Source organism: Alligator sinensis, unplaced genomic scaffold (genome assembly GCF_000455745.1).
Source record: "Alligator sinensis unplaced genomic scaffold, ASM45574v1 scaffold1559_1, whole genome shotgun sequence".
NCBI lineage: Eukaryota > Metazoa > Chordata > Crocodylia > Alligatoridae > Alligator > Alligator sinensis.
Window position 1 is genome coordinate 213411 of NW_005843021.1, and position 27627 is coordinate 241037.

Sequence of the window (27627 nt, forward strand, 5' to 3'; positions counted from 1 at the left end):
AGAATAGTTCTGAAGATGCCATTATACAGCAGCTTTTCTTGGTACAGCTTTTGAGCAAATTTGTCCGACTGCACAGACAATAGTGCAAGATTTCTGGACAACAGTGCCAGATTGTTTACCTGTAAATTAAATGTAAAAAGTCCTATTAATATTCTGATTGTAGTTGTAACAGAAATCCCAATCAGGACTAAGAAACATTGTTCTTCATGGAAAAAGGACTTTACTCCTATATTTTTAATACTGAAGTGCTGATGGAAACTCCTAGACTGACAGCTCTGGAGACTGAAATATGTCATCTAGTGAACAGAGGCAGCAGCTGTTGAAGTTATGACCTGATTGTGAAAAATGCTGGGAAATATTCATTTATTTTCATAAATGGTATGTGTACCTTTGTTTCTTGGATTATAGGCTACTGATTGCTGGAATCAGAAAGTAAACTGAAATCCTAGTGGTTTTCTACAGCTATTGGAAGGCAGACAATGGTTTTAGGTAACTGCAAGTCACCTACTGTTATGGTGACAAATGGACATCAAGACCTAGGAAATAACCTCTGACCAGGCTGGGGCTTCTGGGACAAGGGGGTGAGCTGGGGGGTTGGGAGAAGCTAGGCATATCCAAGGTGCTAGGTGAAGACAAATATTCATATAGCCCTTTGGTTACCTTTAACCTTTCCTCACTAATTTCTATGTTCCTGTGGATAAAATAAATCATACCTTGTTTTGGAGAAGTGGTCCTGCAGCCCTGCAGCTATCCAAGGCAAGTCTCATGGAGGAGCCAAAACCGTTTGGGCCTATTAAGGAAACATGGCAGGAGAACAGGGGGCTGAAACCTGGACACCCAATCGAAAAATAGGCTGAATCACAGAAGTTGCTGAAACCTGGATTCCCAATCGAAAAATAGGCTGAATCACAGAAGTTTGCTTTGGGGGAAATGCAGGCGTTGGGTCTGCCGCTTGAAAGGGACAGAAGGGAGAAATGATAAGTACGGCTACCATGCCACCCCCGAAGAAGAGACCACCTCTACAGGGAAAAAGCATAGCTCCTGTGTCTTTCTTCCTAGAATGTCTTTTGTTAAGACAGCTATTCAGAAAAGGCATCATGATATGGATAACTATTCACCATCATCCAGACAAACCATCAAATTCTTCACATGGGCACTGGATCAGTCTTGGGATGGTAATGCCATCTGATGACTACCAACCTGGACTTGAACTTGAACCAGTGACTTAATCATGCAACTCTTTGCAGCCTGCTGAATGGGCCATCCAAATCTCTCAGCGGCGAGGGTCTGTGCATCTGACTGCCAGGAGAGGCAGAGGTTAATTCCAAAAGTCTAGCCCTATTTAAAAGAGTAGTTTTATCGCTAGTTAAACTATTAGGTCCATCTGTAACGTTATGTTCACCACTTTCACCTTCTAAAACATGAAAGGAATGATGGGCAAAAGCTTTTACTCAAGTTCTCTTGATTCCTCAAGGTTAATAAAAGCTAAGTCACAGAGTTTCTCTCTACATTTAAAATAAATGCCCTACTCAAGCAATGCGAACTTCTCCAAGTCATGGAGCATTCAGCCTAAAGAATGGAAATATTTTATCCATATACATATACCACCAACAGCAACCCTCCCCCCTGCCAAAAGAAAGAAACAGCAGATGATTTTGAACAGTTTCCTGTTAAGATCCCTTGAAAGAAATGCACTGCCTGACCACCACACTTTCACCCTGCTTTCTGTTTTCTGAATTTCTCCTGACAGTTGGCTCTTTCGTTTGCCAGAACCACAACAAAGGACAGCCTTGAGTTTCCACACAGACCATTTCCCCCCCACCTCTCTTCTCTGATCATCTCACAAAGGTATTATTGTTGCTGGCTCACTGGGGCTCAGTGCACCTGAGGCAGATCAAAGGCACTTTTTAATGCCCGCCTGACCACACAGGTCTCTCTCCCACTGCATTAAATTAAACCCGATGATTAATCTCTATTGCCCGAGGGTCCCTCGGTACAAAGAAAGAGAGAGAAAATATAGATTTCTATCAAAACATGAGTATAATAAACTTTCATTTTATGGCCCTAATTAAAAAAAGGCACAGCTAATTTCAACCAACTGCAGCTGCATATACGTCTCATTAAAGTACACACACACAAAGGTCCTATGTGCTCTATATTCACTTGGTACAGTATAAGAAGGTACAGATAAAGAGTTGTTACACCGAAGGCCTTTCAGAGATTCAGTCCACAGCAGCTTGGCATTTGCTAATTATCTGTTGGTTGGAAATTGTGGTGCTTTTTTGGGAATTAAAAAAAAAAAAAGTGGCAGAGAGGAGATTTATTAAAGGCTGAGTTGTAACATTTAACATTTTACCAAAAAGAGTCTATTCTTAGATTGGGACTGCAACTGTTAAGTGCCACCCCTTACTTAGCGATTTCATGTGACTTTATGCATATACTAGGATGTATGTACTTTATGCATGTACTAGGATCGTGATCAACTTCACCAAAGGTTTCATGCCAGAGAATGGTGTCACTTAACATTACCGATATCATTCAAGGGACAACTTACACCATCCCAAAGATCACATACAGTTATATTGGCGTAAAAGTGCTTATACTGGATTAATTTGAAAAGCAAGATCATTTTTACTGGTATAACTGTGCACTGGTATAATAAACTTTGCATCAGACTATGTATAGCGTGAAAAAATGAATCACTCCTTTAACCAACTTAGTGACACCAGCCAAACTTCTCAGGTGAAAAACAGGTCTAGGAGTAGTAGGATTTTAAATATAAAATAGGGCTTGTCAGGAATTCAAACATTTCCAAAGTGTGAATACAAGATTATATCCCATAGACTTCTAAAGGATGTAATTACTTGCTAAATGCTTTGCTTAACAGAGATGGGCTTTTTCATGCCTAAAATGAAGTACCTGCTTTGCTAAACTGGGGCATATGACAGGGTCATTTACTTAATAACATGCTGCTATCATGTCCTATATCCATGTATATATGGCCAAGACACGGGCATCATGATTAAGCTTGGCTGTGACATTTAAGTGTCTCCCTCTCTTCAGTATCCGAGGTGCCTTTCCTTGACAGCAGGCTCATTTCTGCCAAACTGTCCATCCACCCCCACCACAATTTGCTCATCTGGGAAAAATCCAGGTTATAATCAGTCTAAATTTAACAGAGTAATGAGTTTTAAATAAAAAATATGGCAGAAAAGGGTACTTATCTAAATGGAATGCTTTCAGACTCATACATTTTAAAAAGGTATAAATTTCACAAGCAGACACTAAATTTTAATTGCAATCTCAGGAAAAGCTTTTTCGTTAATTCACCAGGAAAAATTAACAAAGTAAAAATTGCTTATCTGGGTTTTTTTGTAGTCATGATACGTATCATAATTCTATAGATCACTGCAGCTTTCCAAGGGAGATGGATTTATATTGATTGAGAGAGGGGGTGAGGGGGAGAAGGGCTGCCACTGAAGATGCACACTGGTTCTCTGAAGACAGTACTCAGTAGCGCATTAGCGACAGGATTGCCGTGGATAACTCGAGTGCAGAGTTTTCAGCTCAGATTTCAAGCTGCTCTCAGCCACTCTCACATTGCATAGACTTTGCTTTTACACTTCATGTTCAGGTCTCTTCCCCCCACCCCCAGTATTGATTTCTACTACTATTAGAGCCGCTGCTTGGTAGCAAATGCATGGTGATATATAATTAATATCTGGAGGTAAAGATAGAATTACCAGCAGAATGGAAGAAAAAAAAAAAAGGTGAGAGGAGACAAAGTTCAATTTCTCTTTCGAGCCCGAGCTGCTGCCCCACCACCAGAGTGATCATGTACCCCACCTACCCCCATGTGGCACGAAGATGTTCCACAGATCAGGGCAAGCCGAGAGGTAATAGGCTGATTTTCACAGGGTAGGTTATGTCCTTTCACATCTCCTCCAATGATGCCTATTAAGAAAAGAAAAAAGGGGGAAATTCAATCTTAAAAAAGATTCTTATAAAATGGGAAGTTTTTAGGATGCAAGTTGCCAAGGATCTCATGCTGATTCCACGAAGCAGAAAGGTCCAATGAACAAGACTAATTTTATCCACACAGATAAACATGTATTCCTGTCCGCGATGGACCAGACATTCCTTAAGCGTTCGTTATTTTATTTCTGTCCCAGCAATACACAGAGGGCTCAGCTGTAATTAGAATTGTACTGAAGCAAAGGCAGAATGAAGAAAAAAAGATTTTTCTAGTAGTGGCTGCACCGAACAGGGGCAGAGAGTACTCTTCAGCTAACTCACCCTCCCTTTCCTGCTTAACTAAAGCTGAAACTCCAACTGCTGCTAAAGACTAGTCTCCATGGGTGGATCTATGCTTTTAAAAAGAGCTAAAGTCTTCAGGGCTGTGAAATAGGAGAAGAGGCCAGGAGCTGCTAGCAACTCAGCAAAACTGTCCAAAAACTGCTTGATTAGCGATCAAGAACAATGAGCCGTCACGCCAACTGACCCCCTCAGCTGCCTGAATAGTAATGCCACATCTGCTGCACTGCAGTGCAGAAATCAAAGCAGGGTGCTTTTATCCTGGGCAGAAAATCAGCTTCCCTGCATAATATACTCATTACAATTCCGAGAGGCTGATTTTGCAGGGAAAAAGTGTGTTGCATGTGAAAAAAAGGCAATGCTAGTTGCACACTACAATACACAAATGTATTAGTGTGAATCACAACTGCAATATGTAAACATGTTTTTGTATGGTTCCCATAAATTTCATGCATCTCAGAGTGAAGGATCCACTAATCACTGGGAACATATGTATTGCTTAGGATGAAATCCTCAGCTAGTAGAATTTTGCCACTGATTTTTACTGGGTTCCTGTTTTTGCTGTCAGTGTTTATTCCAACTTAAAAGTCACAGCCAGCTTGAACATTTCTATTCATTATAAATTAGATAGCAAACATGGGTGTAAACTTGAAACACTGATTATAATACTGTAATCATAAGAGCATGCCATTTAATTCAGTCCTTGGGACAAAACCCAAGTGCTTTTCAGAAGAGTATTTTCCATGTATCAGTATTATTTTGTGTTCTGGGAGGGCTATAAACGTCTCTTGTGAAGGCTCCAAAGGGATGGACTCAACACAGAAAATTACGATACCTTGCAAACTTCACGTCAGTCAGTCTCAGATAGCAGGAAAAGCTAAGCAGGCGCAATTTCAGTCCTTTTCCCATACTGACAAACTATCTAAAATACTGTACAGCAAGACATAGTTTGAAAAAACCCCCCAAACAAACCAAAAAAAGAATGGTAGTACCTTTTTAAAGGAATAGGCATGCACCTTATTCTAACTTTCTGAGGTCACATCTGTATAAGTCAGACCTCCTATGATGTTTTAACTCCAGGCTCTTTAAAATTAATGGAACAGGTCAAACGAAGGACATATATCTAGCCAGCTTCCAGTTTTCTATGTTTTAGTAACAGATTTCAGATGGACTAGTTTGGAAGCTATTTCTGACCTCTGCCGCAGTAAATATCAAATAACTCTTCAACTCCTCCCAACCCAGCTCACACACTTCAAATCCATCACAGTTTCCAGGACTCTGAACTTCAATATACCTAGCCAAGTAGAGAAATAGATTCTGCATCACAATTTGCTAACAATGAAAAGTAGACAGCCATCCTGTCACCTTGGCTTGGTGCGTAGCATGAGAAGGGCCTGTTTTCAATATTTTATCTTCATAAACCATTGACTAACATAGGCAGAACAAAGTATTTCGGTGGAACAACTGTGACATCCAGTCGAAGTTACTATATGATGGGCTATATTAAAGTATGCATATGTCTCAGGTTATATCTTCTACTTATGGTGTACCTCTCACCAAGCGAGTGCATGATAAAATATGGAGAAAATACCCAAAGATGCAACATTAGCTTTTCAAAACACGGTGCCCCTTTTCATCAACTAAAACAGATCTTTATTCTCAATATTTCCTGGTCTAAATTTACCATATTCTCTTCTGCCTCCATTGTATGTGTGTTTCTTCAACTTTTTTCATCTTTTTATTTAAATGGCGGTAAATTGTAGTGTAATGCTATTAAACGTTCCTTCTTATTTTTATTAGCTTCGATTCCCACTGAAGATTCTCCATTCACATTCTTTTCTGTCCTTTCCTTGTGCCATTCAAGTTTCCAAATGCCTCCTGGATGAAGTAGATGGGCACAGTTCTCATCACACTAGATAAGGGGACAATGAGTTATCTATCTTTGAAAAATAGCCTTTGGTCTTAGTGATCCTCTTTCCAGGTCTGGTGTCCTGCCAGCTCACCTGCCTGTTCCCTGGTAGATGGCTCAGTGCGCTGCTGGAGAGCCAAGCCTGCCAGGGACTGCAAAGTCCAGGTCTTCCAGGGATTATGGCTCTGAAGAACTCGCCAAGCATTCAGCCTTAAGGCTGTGGCTTTCTTCTCGTATATAGTTTTAAACCAGTTCTTAACTAAAACCAAGCCACATTTCAGAATACCTAAATTCTCTAAGAAACTGAATTAATTTCCTCTACCCAGATCAATCCATACTCTCTTATTACTGACCTCATATGAATCGATCGGAGAGCAAATAGCAGGGTGCCTTTTTTATACACTCATGGACCTGAATATTGTTCTAACAAAAGATGATCCCTGGAATATGAATGAAACATTGCATCTCACCCACATTTATTTGTTGAAGTTTTATGTAGTTGGGAACATGGACAGTAAGTGTTGTTTACACCAAGGTCTAATTCTTACAGTATATGAATTAGTGCAAAGTTCCCCTGGATCGTTTTCAGTTCAACGTTTTTTCCCCCACACATAAGTAGTAACTTGTTGAATTCAGAAGAACTCTTAATGCTCAAAAGAATAGGCCATTTTCAATGCAAACTACACCATCTGACTATCAAGAGACTGGAGGCAGCAAATAATTCTCCATGTTTATACGAATGCATTGCTTTATTTTATATACATACATATATACATACATATATATATATATATACACATACATATATATATATATATATATATAAACACATATACATACACACATATTATATATAAAATACACACACACACACACATATATACATATGCACATATACATATATATACATATACACACATACATACACACATGTATACATACATGCATACACACGCACACACACACAGTATGAACCGAGGAAGATGAGATGGAGAGATTCACTAGTTAAACAATCATGTTTTAAGCCTTTCAGAGGCTAACTGATATATGTTTATAGCAAAAGATCTGAGTGTATATTTTGTGTCTTGAAGGGAGAATTCGCTTGTTATCAAGAAGCTTATCTTTTACTTAGTGACTGGAATACTTTAAGAGAAAAACACCTATGCTAATGTGAAGTACAAATTGAGACTGAGGACCTCACTTTGAAAGGTGGTTTCTAATTTTGCAGTCAGAGTACAAAGTTCAAAGGGCATATAATTTTACATGTGTATTTATGGACCCACATTCACATCACTTAGCCAATTAGTGTAGTGGTTGCCAAGAACCTGGATAGATAAGGGGTTTACAATGATGGGAATAAAACTGCTCCTATAACTACAACACAGATACCTAATGAATAGCAAAAACGCCAAACTGCTTCCAAAAATCTGCCATTTATTGTACTGTGGCATTACATATGCAACTGCATGGATGAGGGCTCCTGTATTAACATGATACTGCACCCTGGAGTGCTAAAATATCTATACCAAATAGTTATTTGCCTCCATCAATATCAGTGACCCGAGTTTCACACGGGATGCAACAGGGGCCTGTTCTGAGTGCGGCAGCGTCTGATATTCTTACTAATGACTGTAACAGGACCAGGCTCCAGGGGCAGCCAGGATGCCCCCTGATGGCTGTGTGACGCATTCAGCTCTAGCTCTGGGCACCCTCCCTGTTTTATGTTCTCACCTGCCATGACTTGCTTTTATTGTTATTGGGATGAAGGAAGGCTGCCCGGGGTCCGAGAGCGAGTCCTGACCCATTAGCTGTTGCTGGGTTTTTCCCAAACCACACTGATCTCTGTCCCACCCTCAAATGCTCAGTGGGCCCTCCAGGTCCGTCTGTGCCCTGGGGCAATAGTTGCCTTAAGGACTAATTTTGTGACCTCCAATCTCCCCATGCAGCCATGCCTCACAGGTGTTACCAATTAATCATTTAACTGGGCACTCCCGTACCACACCTCTCCAGGTCTCTATGTTCTTGCTGGGGCCTCAGCCTTCCTGGCCTCTGCCCCCTTTCTCTAGTTGAACTCTTTAGCCTAGGCTCATTGTGTCAGACCTGGCTTTCGGGCTCCAGCCCATCTTGTCCTTTTTCAGCTTTGGGCCCCACAGCCCTGGTCTCTCAATCCTCGTCTATTAGTGCCTTAAACCCAGTCCCAGGTGGGGCTCAAAGCAGTCAAGTGGCCTCCAGGCACCACTGGGATCTCCACCTCCCCTTACTAGTCCCACGAGCTGACAGCTGTATCATTGCACTTTGCAACACTGCGAAGTAAAATACATCCAGATGTAGTTTAGTTTGCAATGATGCAAAGTCATTTAAAACCCCCAGAACTGGTGCACGTGTGATGTGTGATGCCATTAAGCAACACAAATTATATTTTTGTCATGTGTACATCATGACAACTGTCACATATAGAAGTGTCCTTAGTGTGGAACAGTGAGTTTAGCAACTTATCAGATAATAATAGACAAGTCCACAAGGTAGATGGTGAAGGTGCATCTCCTCTCTGTTTCCCACTTATATGTTGTCTGTCTTTTGTACTTTGCATGCTAAGTCTGTAGGAGATAATCTCTCATTGCATGTCTTTACACATCCTGGCATGACAAGGCTCTGATCTTCAATGAGTCTACAGGCACTATCCTAAAGTAAATGAATAAGAGGAGGCAGAACCATGTTCTACTGTATCTTGCTGACTTTAAAAGAGTTTTTTGCATTTTTGATACCAACAGAACAGTTGGTATCACATCCATCCTTGAGGTCTCTTGACTGGTCACAAAGGTTAACGCCAAACATACTACAATAAAAGAAGAACAAAGTAGCTGAAGAGGTTTTTAGGGCTCCCAGCCTTTGGTAGGGCATTGCTTCATCTCTGAAACAAATATGTGCGCAGAAACACTCCCGCCTCCCATAATTTGAGACCAAACACAGAACCTTTCTGGATTATTAGTGAAGTGCACTCTCTCTCTCTCTCTCTCTCTCAGGGAGCAGACAATAACTTCTGAAATATTTTTAAGTGAAACACACTTGGAAACATTTCAAAATAGAATAATTTTAGCCAGGGGCCATATGTGCAGCCCCTGTGGCATTCCTCAGTTGAAACATTTCAAAATGCTGTGGTTTCCTCTAGCACCAGCCAGAAGCAGTAGAGGAGGCTGCAGCATGCAACCTGTGGTTCTGCTCCCCTATCCCCCCAAAAGGACAAGAGTAGAGGGGACCTTGCTACTGCACTCCCAATTCTCCTCTCCCCCCTTGGAGGGGAGGGGTAGAGAGGGCTGGGGATGGAGAGCTGAGCAACAGCAGGGATGGCAGGAGGACAGGAGTTGGCAGGTGCTGGGCAGGAAGGATGGGGTAGGAGACACCTATGTCTGGCCCCTGTCTCCATGCAGAAGTAACAGGGTCTGTTCAGGAAACTGGGCTGACACCCCTGATGTCGGCCCAGAACGGGCAGAGCCAGCTCTGCCTGTTCTGGGCCGACTCACACTTCCCTTAGTCTCTGGTCCTGCTTCTCTGCTTTATGCAAGGAGCTTCTTCTGCTCGCACAGCTTAAGCCAGGGTCCGGTTCCCAGCACTGCTTCCCTCAGCTCTGTCCCAGTCAGATTGACCCCATCTGCCCCTGGTGCAGGGCTCATATACCTCCACAACTGCCTCTTCGGGCCTCTCAAAAGCTTGCCTTAAGGGCACGGTCCTCACTTTCTCACTCTCAGTGACAGGGCAGGGTTCCCTGTTACAAGCTGGTCCTTTGAAACATTTCCGTTGTTACTTCTGCCTGCATCCCATGTGTGGGAGGGAGAGACTGTCAAACCTCTGCAGTTAGCTGCCGTCAAAATTCTGACACCCAAGTGTCTACTAATTAAAGGCCAGGTAACCTATGAGGATTTTAATGAGCGCTGAAATAGGTTGGGTGTCTAACTCTCAGTGAAAGCCAATGGGAGTCTAGGCACATATCTTTGTAAAGCACTTTGCAAATCCCAATTGGTGCTTAAACTTGACTGTAAGCACCTATACTATTTTTGCAAATCCAGCCCTAAACTGAACAGGCCAGCTTGCCAGAGCAGGATGCTTATTTCCATGAGTTCCTCCTCCCGTCAATACCCCTGCTTGTATCCCAGTCCCTGAATCTCCCTTCCACCAGGACTGCGCAAGCTTTTGCACTACTAGAGCAGCAGTAAGCCTTGTGCAGCTCAGCTATGGAAAGAGAGGAGGTTGTTGGGGCCAGGGAGTTTTCTTCTACCATCCTTTCTACAACAGAAGTCACCGAGATGCTCTTTCCTCTATACCTACCCCCCACCCGCCCACACCATTTCCCAGCTCCTGTCAGATATTTATAAGCTATCAGCCACTCAGGTAAGGAACCTGTTCCTATCCCAGGGCATCGAGAAAACCTCTATGCATACTCATGTCTCCTCTGAGGTTGCTCCAAAGCACCCATATACTTTGCACAGAAGTTGGGCACAAGACTTCTGGGAAGTGTTTGAAGTTTCTGCATTACAGATGTGGTTTTGCTCAGAATTTGTTTGCTAAATTCAAAGTGGAAAAACAAACAAGCAAGCAAAGCCTGTTAAGGCGGTCCTATCAGAATAACAGGGTGGAATAAGACACCGAAACCACTGTTTTCTCTATGTAAACTCCAACTAACAACAAAGAAACTTAAAATCTTCTTGAACCATATGGATCTCAGAGGAGGAAAATGCCCTCAAGTTAAATGTTGCTGCCATCTTTTTTGCTGGTTCCAAGGATCACAGATATATTTCAGCAAATCGGACGATGCTGGATAGCTAACGCTGAGAACTTAGGTCTATAAAGAGCAGCAAGAAACAAAATAGCAAATGTATTGGGAAATTCATTTCCTCATCTCTGGAGGAGTTCTATCAAAGTCCATATATTTTCATGAAGAATGACTCTAGCCGGTTTGTTAGAGCAGAGGTTACACAATGACATACAGATAACAGTTTATGAAGGTAAAATGAAGCTTTTGAAAATGCCGTACAATGCACTACAATGTCCAATGTCCAGAACCCAGATCACCAACAGGAAATACGTGTGAACTTGAAAACTACAAATATATTTTCATTTTTTAGCAGAACTCATGAAAATAGATATTGCCATTACTTCCACTAACTCAAAAACCCAGAATTAAGGGTTCTGTTAGTTCCTTATATGAGAGAAAGAAATTCAGCTACTTCATCATTGCAGAGGAGTGTGTCCAGTGCTTCCTTTTTCTTTCTGATGTGGATTTACTCCTTGAATTTCGCTCTAAACTGACAGCCTGAACAAATCCAGATGGAAGTGCTGATTCCCACTGGATTTTGAAGCAACATCATGCAGAACGGAATAGGTTTAGACATCTGTGACATGTGCATACCAATCATTCCAGATTTGCTCAAAACTGAACTTTGGTTTGCCTAAAAATGAATGGTATATGTGAGCTGGCTTTTCAATGTGAAACCAAATTTGGGATGGGTGAACACCAAAATACATCACCCAGATTCTACACACCCTCAAAGATAAGAAAAGCTCAATGTAAGTTTTATGACATGGCTATTTAATGACCAATACTATGAAGTTATTCTCTATTTTTGTGTTTGCAGACTGCAGATGTTATTAAGTGCTTATTAGTAGAGAAGGTGCATCTTACTAACAGAAATCCATTTTGACTATGCATGACTCCTAGTGTTTCTTGTTTTCTGAGACTTGAAGCAAAACAGGGCATATTCCCTCTACTGCAATTCGAACAAACATAGTATTGTACACAGGTGCTTCTTTTAATGGATATACAACATTTAGAAGAACCAAAACATTACAAAATGGCTGTGGATGATATAGTAAATAAGTTAATATGTTCAGATACTAATATATGTACAACATCCCCCGCCTATAGTGTTTCTCCAGACTATTTACTGGAATTTTCAGCAGTTTCTGTTTTGTTTCCTTATCTATGACATGTCACCTACTGATTCCTGTCTGAGCCCCACAGTCTGTGGCCAAGCACTTCATTTAATAACTGGGTTTTTTTCCCCCTGGAGCACTGATTGATGGGAACGGCCATTGGGACATGAAGTCTCTTAGTATCCGACATCAGATCTTTGACATTCCTAGTTAGCAATGCCGAAGTGGAGGCAACAACAACAAAATCAGCAAAAGTTTCAACTCTAGATAACTGAATGTGGAATAGGCATACCATCGTTTTTCTGAATGACTAATTCATGAGAGAGGGGTTTTTAAAAAGTATGTTACTTTGTAAGAATAGGTCAGCGTGCTGCTTAGCTACTGGCGTTTGTAACACATGAAGCTTTGTGGAAAAGGGATATTTTCCATAAATATAGAATCTCAGTAACATCTCTATTTCCAAGTACAAAAACAGCATACCTAGTCCTCCAGCATGTGCATCAATGAGAGATGCTGCTACTGCAATCCCACAAGGAAGACCAAGGTCTTTTGCAGCTTCTGGCGTTAGACCATTTCCAACAGAAGTTCCAGGAGACAGGATTTGGTTTCCTGGGCAGACACAAGAAAAACCAAACAGCTGTCAATTTGATAAACAGAAAAGCAAACATGTATTTTCTCCTTAGAAGTCCTTTCCTCCTTCTCTCATCCAGTCTCACACAGGACACAGAACAAGAAAGGGCATCAAAGAACTCCATTTACTTAGCAAATGGATCTACCACGATGCATAAATACACAATTCGCTGTATCGGGCTGTTCAGAACAGCTTAAAAGCTGTGCAGTGTTCTGCGCCCAAAGCAGCCATGGAGAAGACAGATTTTACTACACAGTATAGCCCATACAAATCCCACTGAACCTACTCTGGCCTTTCTATCAATATGTAGATAGATACAAAGATTCACGCTTTATACAGTGGCCATGCAGGGTATTATCTACAGACACCGTATAACTGCATATCCAGATCTAGATTCAGCTGGGTTGACACACATGTAAACTACTCTTCTTGCACTAGCAGGGGTTGTTTGGCTCAAAGGTTGCAGCGAAGAAGGGTGGTTGTAACAACCACCAGAAACTCTGGAGGAGCCAGCAGGGAGCTACTCAATTAGCCAACTCTACTGCTCCTGTTACTTCACCCATGGTCAGGACCACCCACATCTGAATCTATGTGGGCTGAGGGAAGTGAAGGGGATATTCTATGTGGCTTGTCTATACAGCACCAGTGGCAGGTCTTAGGGTAAATGGGACTGAGCCTCCCTACCATTTCAAATGCATTGACATGCTTCGGAGGAAGAAGACTGCCTGTGAGGCTGCTCTAGATTCATCCCCAACATCAACTCTGAGAGTTGGAGACTAAGGGCTCAAATACTTGGTACTGAACCTCCTCAAACCCACACCATTTGCAGAAGGGCCCATCTGCCATTGTCTGAGTCACCACACTGGGCTGTTAACCATTTCTTACCAAAATGAGGGAGATCATTTGAACAAGCTCAACAATTACAACAAAAGTAGACAGGCCAAAGCTATGAAGAGCAGATCCAGACATGGATAGCTACAGAAGTCATGTTATTTTGGGTTGGGAGCATCGGTTCAGGCCCATCTCTAGGTAAGAGATCCCTTACTTGGCTAGTTGTCGAGCATAACCAAGCACAACGTGGTGAGAAACAACTGACAGCTCCTGGCATCTACACCTCTTTCTTGATGCACAAAATGGGTGTGTGGGGCAGAGGAAAGCACAGTGGGAGCTTCCACACACTTCCTGGCCAATGCCTTGGCTCCAAGTCAGAGACTCCATATTCATTTAATGAGGCTCTTTCTTCAAACTGTTTAACAAATTATCTGGGCAGAGTTGGCACAACTTCTTCAAATAAAAGGCAGGCCTACTTTCACCATTGATTTTAATAAGGAAATGCATTAAACTTCAAAAGTGTTCTAATGTGGCAAACTTCAAATTCAGAAAGCTGCACAGTATGGGTTAATTAACATGAACTGACCGGGATAAGAATGAACAGGATATCATCTACTGATAAGACATGTAAAATATTCTGTGATTAAACTGACTTTTGTCATCCAAACACATAACCCTTGGCTGTTCAAGCATCAACCAGGCTAACGGAGCAGACTGTCGCCTATGAAAGCTTATGCCTCTCTGGATGAAGTAGTCCCTAAGGCAGGGTGGACAAAATACAGCCCACAGGCTGGATCAGGCCCACAGGTGTCCACTGATTAACTGTACCCCACCCAGCCCACTTGCCTCGTTCCCACCGTGGTGTGTGGAAGGGCCTGGCCAAGCCAGCACAAAGCTTCCAGGAGGGGCCACTGCTGCCACTCCTGCAGCCATGGGGGAACCTGTTCAGTTTTCCCAGGCTCCAGCAGCTCCTCCTTGTCTCCTGGCAGGAGCAGGGGGAGCTGCGGCAGGGGTGGTGGGAGCTACAGCTGGGTGGGGACAGGGATTGTGGGGCTGGGGATGGCAGGAAGATGGAGCCCATACCCAGGGAGGCAGTGGGAGCATGGAGCTTGGGCAGGTAGGGTATGGGTATAAGGGTTGGGGGACCCTCCACAAACTCCCCCCCACCATGGTGCATAGCCCCTGCTGCCACCAGTGGTAGCAGCAACAGCAGGCGGGGCTCCTCGGGGCATTCATGGCCTGTGCTGATTTTTGATGTTTAGTATATGGTTTTTTTTTTCTGATTCAGATGCCCCCTCTCCCCCCCACCACAAAAAAAAAGTTCTGGGGACAAGGCGAGGGACTTGCGGTGGCAAAAGTCAGGGGGTGGGACTTCTGGTCCCAAGATGATGACCAGGGGACAGGGCACCTGTCAAGGGGCAGGGTTACCCTTGCATCCCTCAACAGCTTACCAAAACTCATTAACCAGCCATCTAGTCAACATAATTGCCCACCCCTGCTCTAAGGTGCCACCCTGCCCTGCCTTCTGCCAACGAGGCTGTGAAATTCTCAGCCGTACAGATTAAAGTTGCATCCTTGAATTAGCCTTCATTTTATGTTCTGAATTTAAAATCGACACACATACTCAAGGCTTTCTGCGTTTATTTGGTGCTAACAATCATACTAGCTCCTTGTGGTCATAATCCAAAGGCACCTTTTCCACCTCCGGTGGCTCATATGAAATGAATTGCTGGCTCGCTCTACATCTCAGAGGAGAAGTGCCAGCATTCTTGTCTTTCCAAAAAGTACATTAAGGTTAGACAGGAGGACATTTCCATTTTCAGAACACCGTAGTTAAAGAAACAGAAGGCATTAGAGAATAAAACTAGTGCAGTGTTTTGCTTTTCCCAAACACTGCAAGACCTGGCAAATGAATGGATGCTCATGAATGTTCACCACCTACAACCACAATTTTGCTCCATAATCTCCCGTACCTCTTAAATGCACAGCTATATCATGCTGTACATTCAGTGCAGGATGACGTTTCTGAAACAAAACTTCTTTCCAACCATTTACTCCCAATTCTGGTTTGTTTGTTACAGTCTAAGTGGTCAAATGTCATAATGAGTAATTATTAGTTGGTTACAATCTATTCTAAGGATCAGGACAACCATTAGACAAAATCTTTTCCTACTGATTTTTCAATGACTGCACCTATGACAAATGGGCACTTAGGGAACAATCTTAGCGATAAAGATTATCTTCTTTCCTGATGCAAGCAGTAGAAAATGACCATATGGATTTCTCTGGGACACAAAGTGCATTTTACTGGTCAACAGTTTCATCATTTTCTTTAGGACTGGGGTGCGGGGGAGTGTGTGGAGATGGGTTTATTGTGACTGAAAGGTACAGCTATTTCATGTTTTAGTAAGACGCACTAAATGCAAAGCATATCTGTAGGAAAGGTTCTCTGAGTAGATGTGATATCTTTATTGGCCCATAATCCCCCCGATGTTATAGGGTAATGGGTTCTCCCTTATTATTTTCTATTATTGCTGCCTTTCCCCTGTTAACATCCTGCCATACTTTTAGCTTCTTTCATTTCTTGGAGTCTCAGAACAGCAGAGACTCCCTATGCGTGTAGAAGGGTGACTGCATGCAAAAGCTTGCCAAGAACTTTTTTCCAACTACTCAGTTGGTATAATAAAAGAGATCACAACTATTCAAAGAACCTGGCCTGCCTACGTCCTTAGACCAACATGGCTACAACCAAAAACCCAGAAGCATATCTGTGTTATTTCAGAAGTCGGGGAAGCAAGAATAATCCTTCCCTGACTAAAGCCACTTCCTGAAAGTGCTCACATCATTCCCATACTGCCAGTTCAGTTGGTGAAACCTGCTGCCAGAAGTTTGGTGTCAACTATAGTCCTTGGCATGACTTAGGAAAAAAAATGCAAAACCAACCTGGAGTAAGACGCTGCAGGGAGTGGTGAGCAAACAGGATTAGCGTGATGGGATCCCCCCACTCACAGTTCCACAAGGAAGAGCAGGGAGGAGCCAAGCAGAAGCACACCCCAAGTTCCCTTTAGGAAGAAAGGAAAACAGTGGGGTTATAGAGCAAGGGGGTAAGATGAATGGAGACCTCAAAGAGAGCAGAAAAACCCTTTTATCCAGCCAGCAGCAAGAATGTAAAGGTGATGTTAACAGGGGAAAGGCTGCAGAGAAAATAATATAGGATAATGGGTTCTCCCTTAACATCAGGGGGGATTATGGGCCAACAAAGAGAAGAGTCTTCCCTTGGTCACTTGGCAGCCAGGGCATAGTTTCATAGTGCTTAGCATCGGAAGGACCTAAACAGATCATCAGGTCCGACGCCCTGCCCTAGGCAGGAATGGGTGCCGCGGTCATACCACCCCAGCCAAATATCTGTCTCTTTTTAAAGCATCTTCTGCATGGGCAGAAGATACTTTAAAAAGAGTGTGCATGGCAACAAGAAAGTGCCTTATCCCCCACCACTCCTAGGCAATAGAAATCAGTGCATGCACAGTGTAACTACATCACCAGCCTGGGTCCAAGGGGGAAAGTACACTGCACAGCGCCACTCCCCTTCTGGGGGAATCTCCTTCCAGATCCACAAGCGTGAGTAAGTGGGTGTGGAATATGGGTGGAGGCCTGATTTTGCCCCATGCGTGGAGGGAGCTGGAAAATGCTCAGTGATTCATTACTTGAGAAGCTAGGAAATTCAGCTCAGCACCAGCACACCTAGACTTCAGAAGTGTAAGAACTTCTCAGCAGAAGACACCAACATGAGCAAATGATCATAATGACAAAGTAACCATTGCCTAACGGATAGGATGCTGCTACTAGCCTCAGAGATAATGATGCAGTTCCTCTCTGTCCAATGCAGCTAGTTACCTACCGATATGGGATGTGAGCAAGCAACCACAGGAGGAATAAAGCCACTGAAAAGCCATATACCTCTAATTCATCGGCAGGTGCCGCCATCTACAATTTCAGCCCATGGTGGAAGCAAGCTGTCAGAGGTGGAAGCGGAAATGAGAATGCATAAAGAAGCAGGCGTGGAGAGCATTATGGAAAGACGCAGCCAACGAACTAACCCGTCTTAAGGGAAATGTATCTGCGTGCTCTTGTGCAAATCATTTACCTTTGACATAATGGTTTCCAAACCTGGACCTAAGGAAAGAGAAGCAGAACGACAGGAAGGTGAAAGAGTTTCTGCTTTACATTGGTACGGCTGTCTCACTACGACACACAGAGCCCTTCTCAGTGCAGTGCTTTGATCCACTCTTTTATTTTGCACAGGACATCCCATTTTAGCAGTTTTGCCCCCTATAAAGCAGCAAGTTTACAAAAGGAAAAAGCTGTCTGAGCCCTTTCCTCCTCTTTTATCCTTTCTTTCAAACTAATGCTGGAATTTGCTACATTCGTGTTTTGTTTAAAGACTTTATGTGGTACCAACGACCCTCCACCTTTTTAAGCGGTTGCCCCAGCAACCAGCTATTTACCAGACGTAACACATGAAGCAGACAACAATACATCTTCAGTCAACTTTAGTAAGCAAAATGTACTGGACAGAGCCTTCCTAATATTTAATACAAGCAGATTTTTTAATGCTCACCAGCTTTTTTTAAAATAACAAAAGCAGAGCACGGCAGGGGGCCCAGCTGACTCAGCGATGACACACACTCATTTAAGAGCTGCTTTTAACCTGTCATACAGAACTTCGTTGCATTTTATCTGCAATTGTATTTGGCTGCAAAACTGTAAGAAAAAAATATACAGAAGAAAAAAGAGAGAGACCCCAAAGGACAAAGCTTTCTTTCTCTATTGACTTGACACCTAACACATTAAAAAGCCACATCAGTGCGTGTGTGACTCTGTGGACCCGAAGGACAAATCTGGCCAAAGGACTTTCTTCTGGCCCTATCTTCTGACCCACAAAAAATGGAAATTTGAAGGTGATGATAATTAAAAAACAACTAAAATTGAAACAATCTTTCCTTTAAAAAAGCTGTGTGCTGGACCTATTGAGAAGACTGAGTATTAAATGCCAGGAGTGCACAAGCACAAGGTCCAAGAAAGCAGAAACCTCATAAAAATGGAGTCTCGTAATGTAAGTCCCACTCCACTTAAGCCATGGGCTAACTCCTACCTACCCTCTGCTGGCTAAAAAAAAACACACTGTAGTCTCTTAGGTGAGGTACAAATAGTCAAAAAGCCCGAGACTGAATCAATTCAGTGTTTGCAGGTTAGTCTAACCTGCACAGATTAAGTTGAAATGGAAGGGAGCAGACATTTCCCTTTGATTCAGGAAATGCAGCCACATGCCTACAGTGGCTCAGGCCAGAAGCCAGGGTACACTAGAGCACAACTCTCTGGCTGTGTTCACTTCCTCTTCCTGCTGCCCACCAGGTCTCTGGGATTTGTGGTCCAGACTCCCAGCAGCAGGACTCTGCAGGGTTGCTCATCGCTTCCTCTTCCTGCTTCCAGGTGCCTCTGGGATTTGTAGTCCACAGCTGCAGCCAGCAGTAAGTTTGAGCAGGGGAAGGGGTGTTTAACTCCCCTCCCAGACCCCAGTCAGGGTTTGCTTGGGGGAGCAGTCCCCCCCCATGTAGACTGGACTGCATCCCTAACCGGGCTTGTTCCCCCTTGTCACCCAGCCCACACTGCTCAAACTAGGGAGCAGAGGGGCAAGACCAGCCCTGTGTTTTCAGGCAGACAGTACAGGCCAGCCCAGGCCAGGGCTGGAAAGCATGCTGGGGGATTGCGATTTAACTTGAATTAGGAAAGGGGGCTGAGACAGAAGTTTCTTAAACCAGTTTGACCCAAATCAGTTAAGTCTGCTACTACATTCAACTAGGCTTATCTTAAACCAGTTCCAGCCATTGTGAAACTGGTTTGTGTGTACTGAGCTTCTATTCTGCTACAGGTTTAAACCAGTTTCTGATCACTTAAACTGTGTGTGTGTAACTTCTGTCCCTAGCCTTAGAGGCAGAGACTGTCTTGTTAGTTTGCAGAGTGCCTCGCACAGCCCAGCTGGGGCTCCCTGGGGCTGCTGCAACAACAAAGCAAAATAACAGGAGGAATTCACAGAGTGCCCATGCACAGAAACATGTGCACAACCAAAGTTCACCTTTATATATCTGGATAAATAACCTGAGAACTGTCTGCAATAGCCATCCAGCCTTTCCAATACCAGGAATGTGCAGAATTGCCTCACCCAATCAACATGGCAATCAGAATTTTGTTCAGTTTAGTGACTGTTTGGGAATAAGGCAGGGTAGAGATGCACCTTAGAGACCAGTGGTTCACAACATTTTTAGACTCAAGGCACCCCTCCACATGTTTTCAGAATTTAGCAGCACCCTATTTAAAAAATGAATGTACATGTATCATGAATATTATAATATAAACATATATTATTAATCAATATGTTATTCATTAATTGTATTAATATATAATAGAATATAACATGTAATTTAAGAGTCACCCCCTTCAGGTTATTCCTCCCCAGCTCTGCCTGGCCCATTGCATGTTTGTTCTCAGCACGGCACCTCGACTCCAGGTCACCACCAGGGACAGGGAAGTGCAGGACCTATTTGTGGCCTTCATTATCTCAGGGCAATCCCCCCTGAACTCCAAGCCTGAGACCCAAACAGACAGAGCCCAGGGCTGCACAGCTGGCAGGGACAAAGTGCTGGGCTACGGTTTGAGGGACAGGGGGAGGCAACACAACACATGAGGCTAGGGAGGAGGTGGAGGAAGGAGGGGTATCCTCTCCCCATCCCCAGCTGGCACCTGAGGATGCAAGCACAACCCCCGCTGCAACCACTGCTCCATCACAAACTCACACACCAGAAAATAAACCCTAAAGTTCACACTTATTTAGGATTCAAGGGACTTTAGAGAGCTGATGTCAGCACTAAGAATTAGTGCATTTCTTCAAAGTGTTAACAAACATGTAAAATAGCTCAGGACTATGTTCATGAATTGTCCATTAAAAATATTGATGGAAAAAGGAGTTTCTGCAAAATCAGATTTTTTCAGAGGGGAATTCTGAACGCATTGAAATGTAACTGTGCACCAGAAAAATCAACACACAATACTACCGTTCAGTTCAGCTAAACCCAGACTGAAAGATATGGTCTGCTAAAATGAATCATTTTGTCTTGGGTCAAAACAACTTGCATCCACATCCAGCTGAGCTGCCCTAGTGCCTCATATTTGCAGTAGCTCATTTGCCTGATACCCCCATTTCCCCTGTGGGCCAAACTTCTACCTGGTCTACTTTTCAGCTCAGCAACTAAGGGTAATGGAGGTCATTTAATTACCTAAGACAGATGGACCAAGGCTGATGGGAGGACTTGGCAAAGCCAAACAATCTGTGTGGGTACCAGAAAATGATCTATTAAGCTAAAGAGTAAAGGCAGTCTAAAGGTCATGAATGCATGCATTGACTAAGGCTCTTTCCTGTGTGTCCAATGAAGACACACTTTACATCTATATAATCTACTTTCTTGGCAAAAGGAAAGTAGGAAAATACATTACAAGGCTCTGGATTCTGTATCACGTGTACAGGGTCTAGCTGAAGTCTCAGGGACACAAACGTGCATTGGGTAACTGCAACTGGATTAACAGAGTAACATGAATATTGCCTACATGTGTAGGAGCCTTACTCTGAGGTATGTGAGCAATAAATATATTACATGTATATATTACTTAGTAAATAATCAAGTGTAACAGTCAAACAATTGATTCAGGTAAGTACCTGAAGATCTAAACTTCTAGCACATTGACTACCTGGGTGTGTATAATTATGCATGGCAAATGTAATGTACTTTTATCTCTCAGAGGAAGTGTGGTGAGCTACCTCCCACTTAGTGGAGGTAAAAGCATTTATAAGGTCTATTATCATGGAGGAGCTAGCAAACTATAAGTTCGCACCCTAACTTATCTGATGGGAGCTCACCAGCGTAGATATATATAACTTTATAGTATACCATCAATAGTATTCTTGTCTCTAAATACTGCAGATCAACAAGTGGCATCATTCTATGTGATTAATGTTTTACTTGTTGATATTGCAGATCATTCATTCTGGCTGGGAATGATAGATCTCTATTTTGACTTAAATATATAATTTATCTTTTATTACTCAGTCGAGTGCTTTTTATTACCTGATGTTTATTAATAATGCAGGTGATAGTAACTCTCATTTGAAGCATTATTTGATTACCCCTTTTTCAAATCCAGAAGAAACACAAGATCAATACAAGAAATACCTTAATCAATTATTAAAGGAACTTTTTGAAGCCTTCAAGTCCACACAACTTCAATCCCCAAAAAGACTGACAAGAATTAACTACATTTATATTCTATCCATTTCTAGCACCCATGTTTCAAAAGGAATGCAATAAAATGGTGAGGGTTCAAAGAAGAGTGATGAAAATGAGTAAAAGACTAGAAAATAGGCTTCTACTGACATTTAAAGGCCCAACAAATGCAACATGCCTAACTTAACAAAGAGAAGGTTACTGGGACCAGTACCTAAGAATATCATCTCAGCTAGATCGAATTGTTAGCCCTGCAACATCTGAAGAAAAAAAGGTTGCAGTTTAGAGATAAGGAGGAAGGTTGCAGTTTAGAGAGGCTGAAGAGGAAAGGCAGGGGAGTTTCTTATAGACAGAGACTTCAAGAGTCACCAAAGCACCTAGAAAAGGAAAAGAAAGAAGGCACCTTCTAGAGAGGCAAGAAAGCAGCAAATGGGAGAAAACAGCAAATTATGGAGGAAAATTGGCTGTAGCTGCTTTATAAAGAGTCTCCGGGCTGGACCACAGGGGAGTAGGAAATCTGGATTCCTTAATCATCTTTCCCATTAGTGCAGTTACTATAATCAACAGAGGCTTTAGATGCCATCCCAAGAAGGAAGTGCCAGAGTAGCACATCATATAACTAGCGAGTAGCAAGTGGCATATAGAAGGTGAGTGGAGGCTCAATGAAAGAAACTGAGGACCGATGACTGCAGTTCACTAGAGTGCATCAGGGACCGAAGACGGCATCCTGACAGAGTACTTCCATGGGAATAATAATATTACAGCAGACAGCTCTTTGGCCTTGCAGACCAAAATCAAGTGGCTGAAAGCTGAAAGCTAGACAAAATAAAACTAGAAAAAACCCCCACACCAATATTTAACAGTGAGGTTCATTCACCCAAATCTAAGATGACCCTGAATTTAAGATGACCCCTCATATTTAGATTCTATACAAGCTAATTGCCTGTCAAGAATGACGGATTTCAGGGAGTGTTTACATGGCCCCCTTCAACCCTCGCTCACCCTTCGAGGATGGCCATGTAAAGACTCCCTCCACTGCCACCATCGCCTCCTCCTCCAGCCTCTGGTGCAGGGGGCTCCCTCCCCGCTGCCTCCCTCCACCTCGCAGCATGGCTTCCCTCCATTTCCTCTCTCTTCCCCTCCCCTCCCTTCCCCTCCCCGTTCCCCTCCCTTCTTTTATTCCCTGCCACCCAGCCCTGAAAACAGCCACCACCATGACCACACTCCCCTTTGCCTCCAGCATTCCCTCTATGTTGCATGGCATATGTGGCCATGCAGGTGTGCTCATGCCACTCTGCCTGGCATGCCTGCATGGCCATGCACACTGCACAGCTTAGGGGAACGTTGTTCACCTCCCCCTGCCCCGTGCCTGCCCAGGCCCATGCAGCCTCCCTCCCTCCCCACTGCCTCCCCCTCCCTACCGCCTGTTGTTCAGGGCCCCTTCCCACTCCCCTCCCTCCCTCCCTCCCTATCCGCTGCCACCCCCTCCCTGCTGGCTGTTCTGTGGGGTGGTGGGGGGCGGCCACCACCATGACCCCCTGCTTCACCCTCAGGCAGGGAGGCATGGGGAAGCCCTGCTGCTCGGGTGGCCAGGGCATGTTCGCCACCACCACAAACTTCCCTGACATCAGTTCAACCTTGGGCCAACGCAGCCAATCGCCGCCCACCTTCTTGGTGGTGCATGCACAGTTGGCCAAAAGCATTATGGACAAACAGACACACAGACAGACAGACAGACAGACAGATTAAGTCCTTTATATATTTAGAATGTGGAAAATTCTAAATTTCTTAAATTTTTCCATGTATAGAATCTAACTATTGGAGGGTTGTCTTAAATTTGCTTCCCCAAAAGAGCAGCAGGGACAAGGAGCCAGACCCACGCCCTTCATAGTTTCATAGTAGGTAGGGTCAGAAGGGACCTGAGCAGATCATCAAGTCCGACCCCCTGCCATGGGCAGGAGAGAATGCTGGGGTCAAATGACCTCGCCTTTTGAAGACCCCCAGGGTGGGAGACAGCACCACTTCCTTTGGAAGTTGGTTCCAGACCCTAGCCGCCCTGACTGTGAAGTAGTGCCTCCTGGTGTCTAGCTTGAACCTACTGCCAGTCAACTCATGACCATTATTCCTAGTTATTCCTGGTAGTGCTCAGGGGAACAGGGTCTCTCCTGTTCCCTGCTGGTCCCCCTTGGTAAGTTTATAGATGGCAACCAGATCCCCTCTCAAGGAGGCCCTTGCCTCCCTACCTTTGGCCTCCCCTGCCCCTTGGCCCTCTGTTCCTATGGCTTCCTGCCCCTTACCCTGCACTCATCTGCTGCTTACCTTCTGGGGGGGCAGCTCTGGCTCTGGGTCAGTAAGTAGTGATGGCACCTGTGGCTTAGCCCAGGCAAGCCAGGAAAAAAAAATGAATGGCTACAGCTCCACGCTTGGCTGGGTTAGACCAGACCTAGAGCTGAAGTTAGTCAGTTAGGAAGTGGGGGAAGGGGGGAGGCAGGCGCTACAGTCTCCTCTGCACTTCCCTCTAAGCTGCACACTCCAGGTCTCCCCCACATGCTGCTTCCCACCGCATGATCTCTCCTGCATTTCCCCTACCACATGCCCCCTCTTCTACTACATAACCCACCCCGCCCAGGGCAGGCAGTGGCTCAGCTATGGTTTTGGCCCTGAGCCCAGGGATTGAAGCTGGACTTGAGCTGTCACATTCCCCACCTCAAATCTAAGTTGAGCTACCTCCTCCCCCCCATGCACCCCCCCCGGTGTTTGTGGGGGGAAACCTTATCTTGGATTTGAGTAAATATGATAAACACTGAAATAACTTGACAAGATCTGGATTGGATTCTCTAGCAGTAGAAATTTTCTAATTTAAGATTCATTGTTTTTCTGAAAGACATACTCTATTCAAACAGAAATTCAAGAGAAGTCCTCTGGCTTGTGTTATAGAGAAGGCCTGACTATGTGATCACAATGGGCCCTTTCTGGCTATCTAATCTATGTCTCAAAAAAGTATATTCCCATGTTAACCCAAGGAAGAAGGTGAAGAGGAGGAGAAGAAGAAAGGGAAAGCATTAGACAAAAGAAGGAGGAAGAGGAAGATGTTCAACAGAAAGCCTCTGATCTGGAACTTCTCTGAAGACAGCCTTTTTTATTGCAACCATATGGAGAAAATGTTTTAGAAATAATCATTTAAACCACAACAGTGTGCCAAAGTGAACAGGACAGACAGAGGATGATGAAAGGAAAAAAATACCATTTTTGCTTTCAACTCCCTTCTCTTTCTCTTTTAAGTGTCTAATTGCACAAAAGAATTAAGGTATCTCAGGTCTTTTGTACAACCCTATTTAACACTGGAACATACGTTTAACCCCATGTCATCTGGAGTGTCACCAGCTGCTCAGCATACAGGACCTTCCTCATGCTCCTGGCATGGCGTGTAGAGCTACCTTTATTCAGTCAAACGTTTCTAACATCTTACAGCTCCTGGAGATCAGTGTGTGCACAGCAGCCCTTGCATGCGGTGTGTGGCTTTGACCTACAATAGGGATAACTGATTTAAAATGCCCAGGTAGCTAACTTATTTCACAGTATACAAAAATATGGCAGGTGTCTCACAATGTCTAGTCACATTCATGTCCTGTAAAGCCAAAAATTAAGCCAATCCAGCACACTGCAACAGATGAGTGGAATGCAGGGTCCTGGAAAGAGGGGATCCAGATGGGAACTTCAATCGGCTATTAAAGGATTACGCCTGATTTATAATATGTCAAAATGAAGGGGTAGCAAAACCACAGGACAAATTGAAGGTGGGAAGGAGTGAGGTTACTACAAGAGACAAACGCATCAGCTCAATTACCTTTTTCCTTGAAGAGGGCGATTTCCCAAGACACACTTTCACCACTATTATCTCATACACACTTTTCTTCCTTACATTGTTTAAAGATAAAATATCAGTGCGGTAACTGCTGCAGGCAAGGCTTTTGCTAAGACTGTTGATTTAAACTTTTGCTGTCTGCTAAAAATGAAAAAAAAGAAGTATAAATTTAACTCCCAGATTTCATTTTTAACAGGAAGAGAAAGTTGAAGTTGCCATAATATAAATTTAAACATCATTTAATGTGCAGAACAAGCAAGAAAGAATGTAATTGTGCCTGTCAGCTATAGAAGGAACAAGTGCAAAAAAAATGTATATAGACAAACTTTGGTTCCAACACAGTAGTTTAAATTCAGCCTGCTTTCTGGCAAATTAAGTTGTTTGCCTACTCTCCAGGGGATATCCATCCAGTTCAGTTCCTATCCAGGACACCAAAAGATTAAACAGAGCCTCTACACTTCCAGCCAGTGCAGGTTGATGACAGCATATTAAATCTTTCTTCATCTTTCCCTTGTCTTTAGCAGCATGGTGGAACCTGCCAAGTTATATCAGCCTGTAACGGGACATACTAGCCCTTTAAGGAAAGGTTAATAGTGATCTAAACTACCCCAACTTGAGTGCTCACAACTGAACGAAGGCTCTGAGCACAGGGAAGTCCTGGGAGGTGGGGAAATGGAAGGGGACAGAATCAGTCACAGGGAAAAGGAACAACTCAGAAGGGTGTAGGGTTAGGGTTTTGGTCGTGTAGGGTAAGACAAATCTATCAGTCAAGAAAAATCCTAAGAAGAAAAAAAAATCATACCAAAACTCCATACGCTCACTCACTGACATTGGAGAGGTGGGCAGAGATGAGACCTCCTCCCTCCCTTTACTGAACAAGAGTTCACTTCCCAGGCTGGAAAAAAAAGGGTTGGAAACCCCCCACCCAGCAAACGGTGGGAGCAAAGACATGAGCTGTCAATGTTTTGCCCTTCAGATAAATTTTACTCTAAGACTTGAGGTCAGCCTGGATAGAGCTGAACCTGGAAAATGTAAAGGGTGCCCTGAGAAAGAAAGGCAAAAAGTAGCTCAGGGCAGATAAGTTGCCACACATAGCTCAGTCTTCCCTTCAAAAAATGCTCCTCAAACTTGTTACTGCTGATTCAGAGATTATGAAACAGAGCCTCAGGCTTCAAAGGGAGAGTCACCACCGAACATCTCTTTCCACCCTGCCAACTTCACCCATTTTCAAGTTGTTGCAACTGAAATGACAGGAAGCCAATGAAACATTAGCATTTTTGGAGCACGACTTGCTTGCAAATTCCATGGATTTCCATAGCATCTACCATGCAAGGATGCTGTGAATCACACCTTTAACTTGTTTCTGAAACTGTAACTTATTGAGGGGAAAACCATGTAAAAAAAGGTTAAGTTACACTAAGTTTCCTCTTTGTCCCCTGTTCAGTATTTGCTAGGGTGTTTCAGAAAGCAACGGTAATTTCAAAATAAAACTATTTTGTGTGCAGTGATAACTTACTGGACCACATCATTTCCCTACTTAGCCATAAAAAATGGGTGAGTTTGACAGTGCCACCAGCAGTGCTCCTTGCTGCTGTGCAGTTTCCCACTCATTGCACACAAAAGGGTTTTATTTTAAAATTGTCATTACAGTCTGAAACACCCTTATATATATATATATATGGCAAGTTCAGAGCTCATATACTGTTGGCACTTCTGCAGTTCTCAGAACAGATACTTGAATCCAGTGGACTGGGATCAGAGATGCCTGGACAAAAGGATCATGGTCCCCTTGGCCTTGAAAAATGTCCTCGAGTAC

At 43.5% G+C, this 27627-nt stretch overlaps 1 protein-coding gene across 13 annotated transcripts in view; it reads right to left on the minus strand.

Annotated features, from left to right (window-relative positions):
* FGGY (FGGY carbohydrate kinase domain containing) overlaps positions 1–27627 on the minus strand; it is a 260805-nt gene that overhangs the window by 86546 nt on the left and 146632 nt on the right. For 10 of the 13 annotated variants that reach the window (XR_003092036.1, XR_003092037.1, XR_003092034.1 and 7 more), the window contains exons 6-8: positions 16557–16675; positions 12632–12760; positions 3851–3954 (exon numbers count right to left, since the gene is read on the minus strand). Coding sequence is in view for 8 of the 13 variants with exons in the window: in XM_025193138.1 (XP_025048923.1) it covers positions 3851–3954; positions 12632–12760; positions 16557–16675 (352 nt within the window). In the remaining 5 variants the exon portion in view is untranslated. The remainder of the gene's footprint in view (positions 1–3850; positions 3955–12631; positions 12761–16556; positions 16676–27627) is intronic. The other 3 variants (XM_014526328.2, XM_025193137.1, XM_025193142.1) reach the window with 2 other exon arrangements.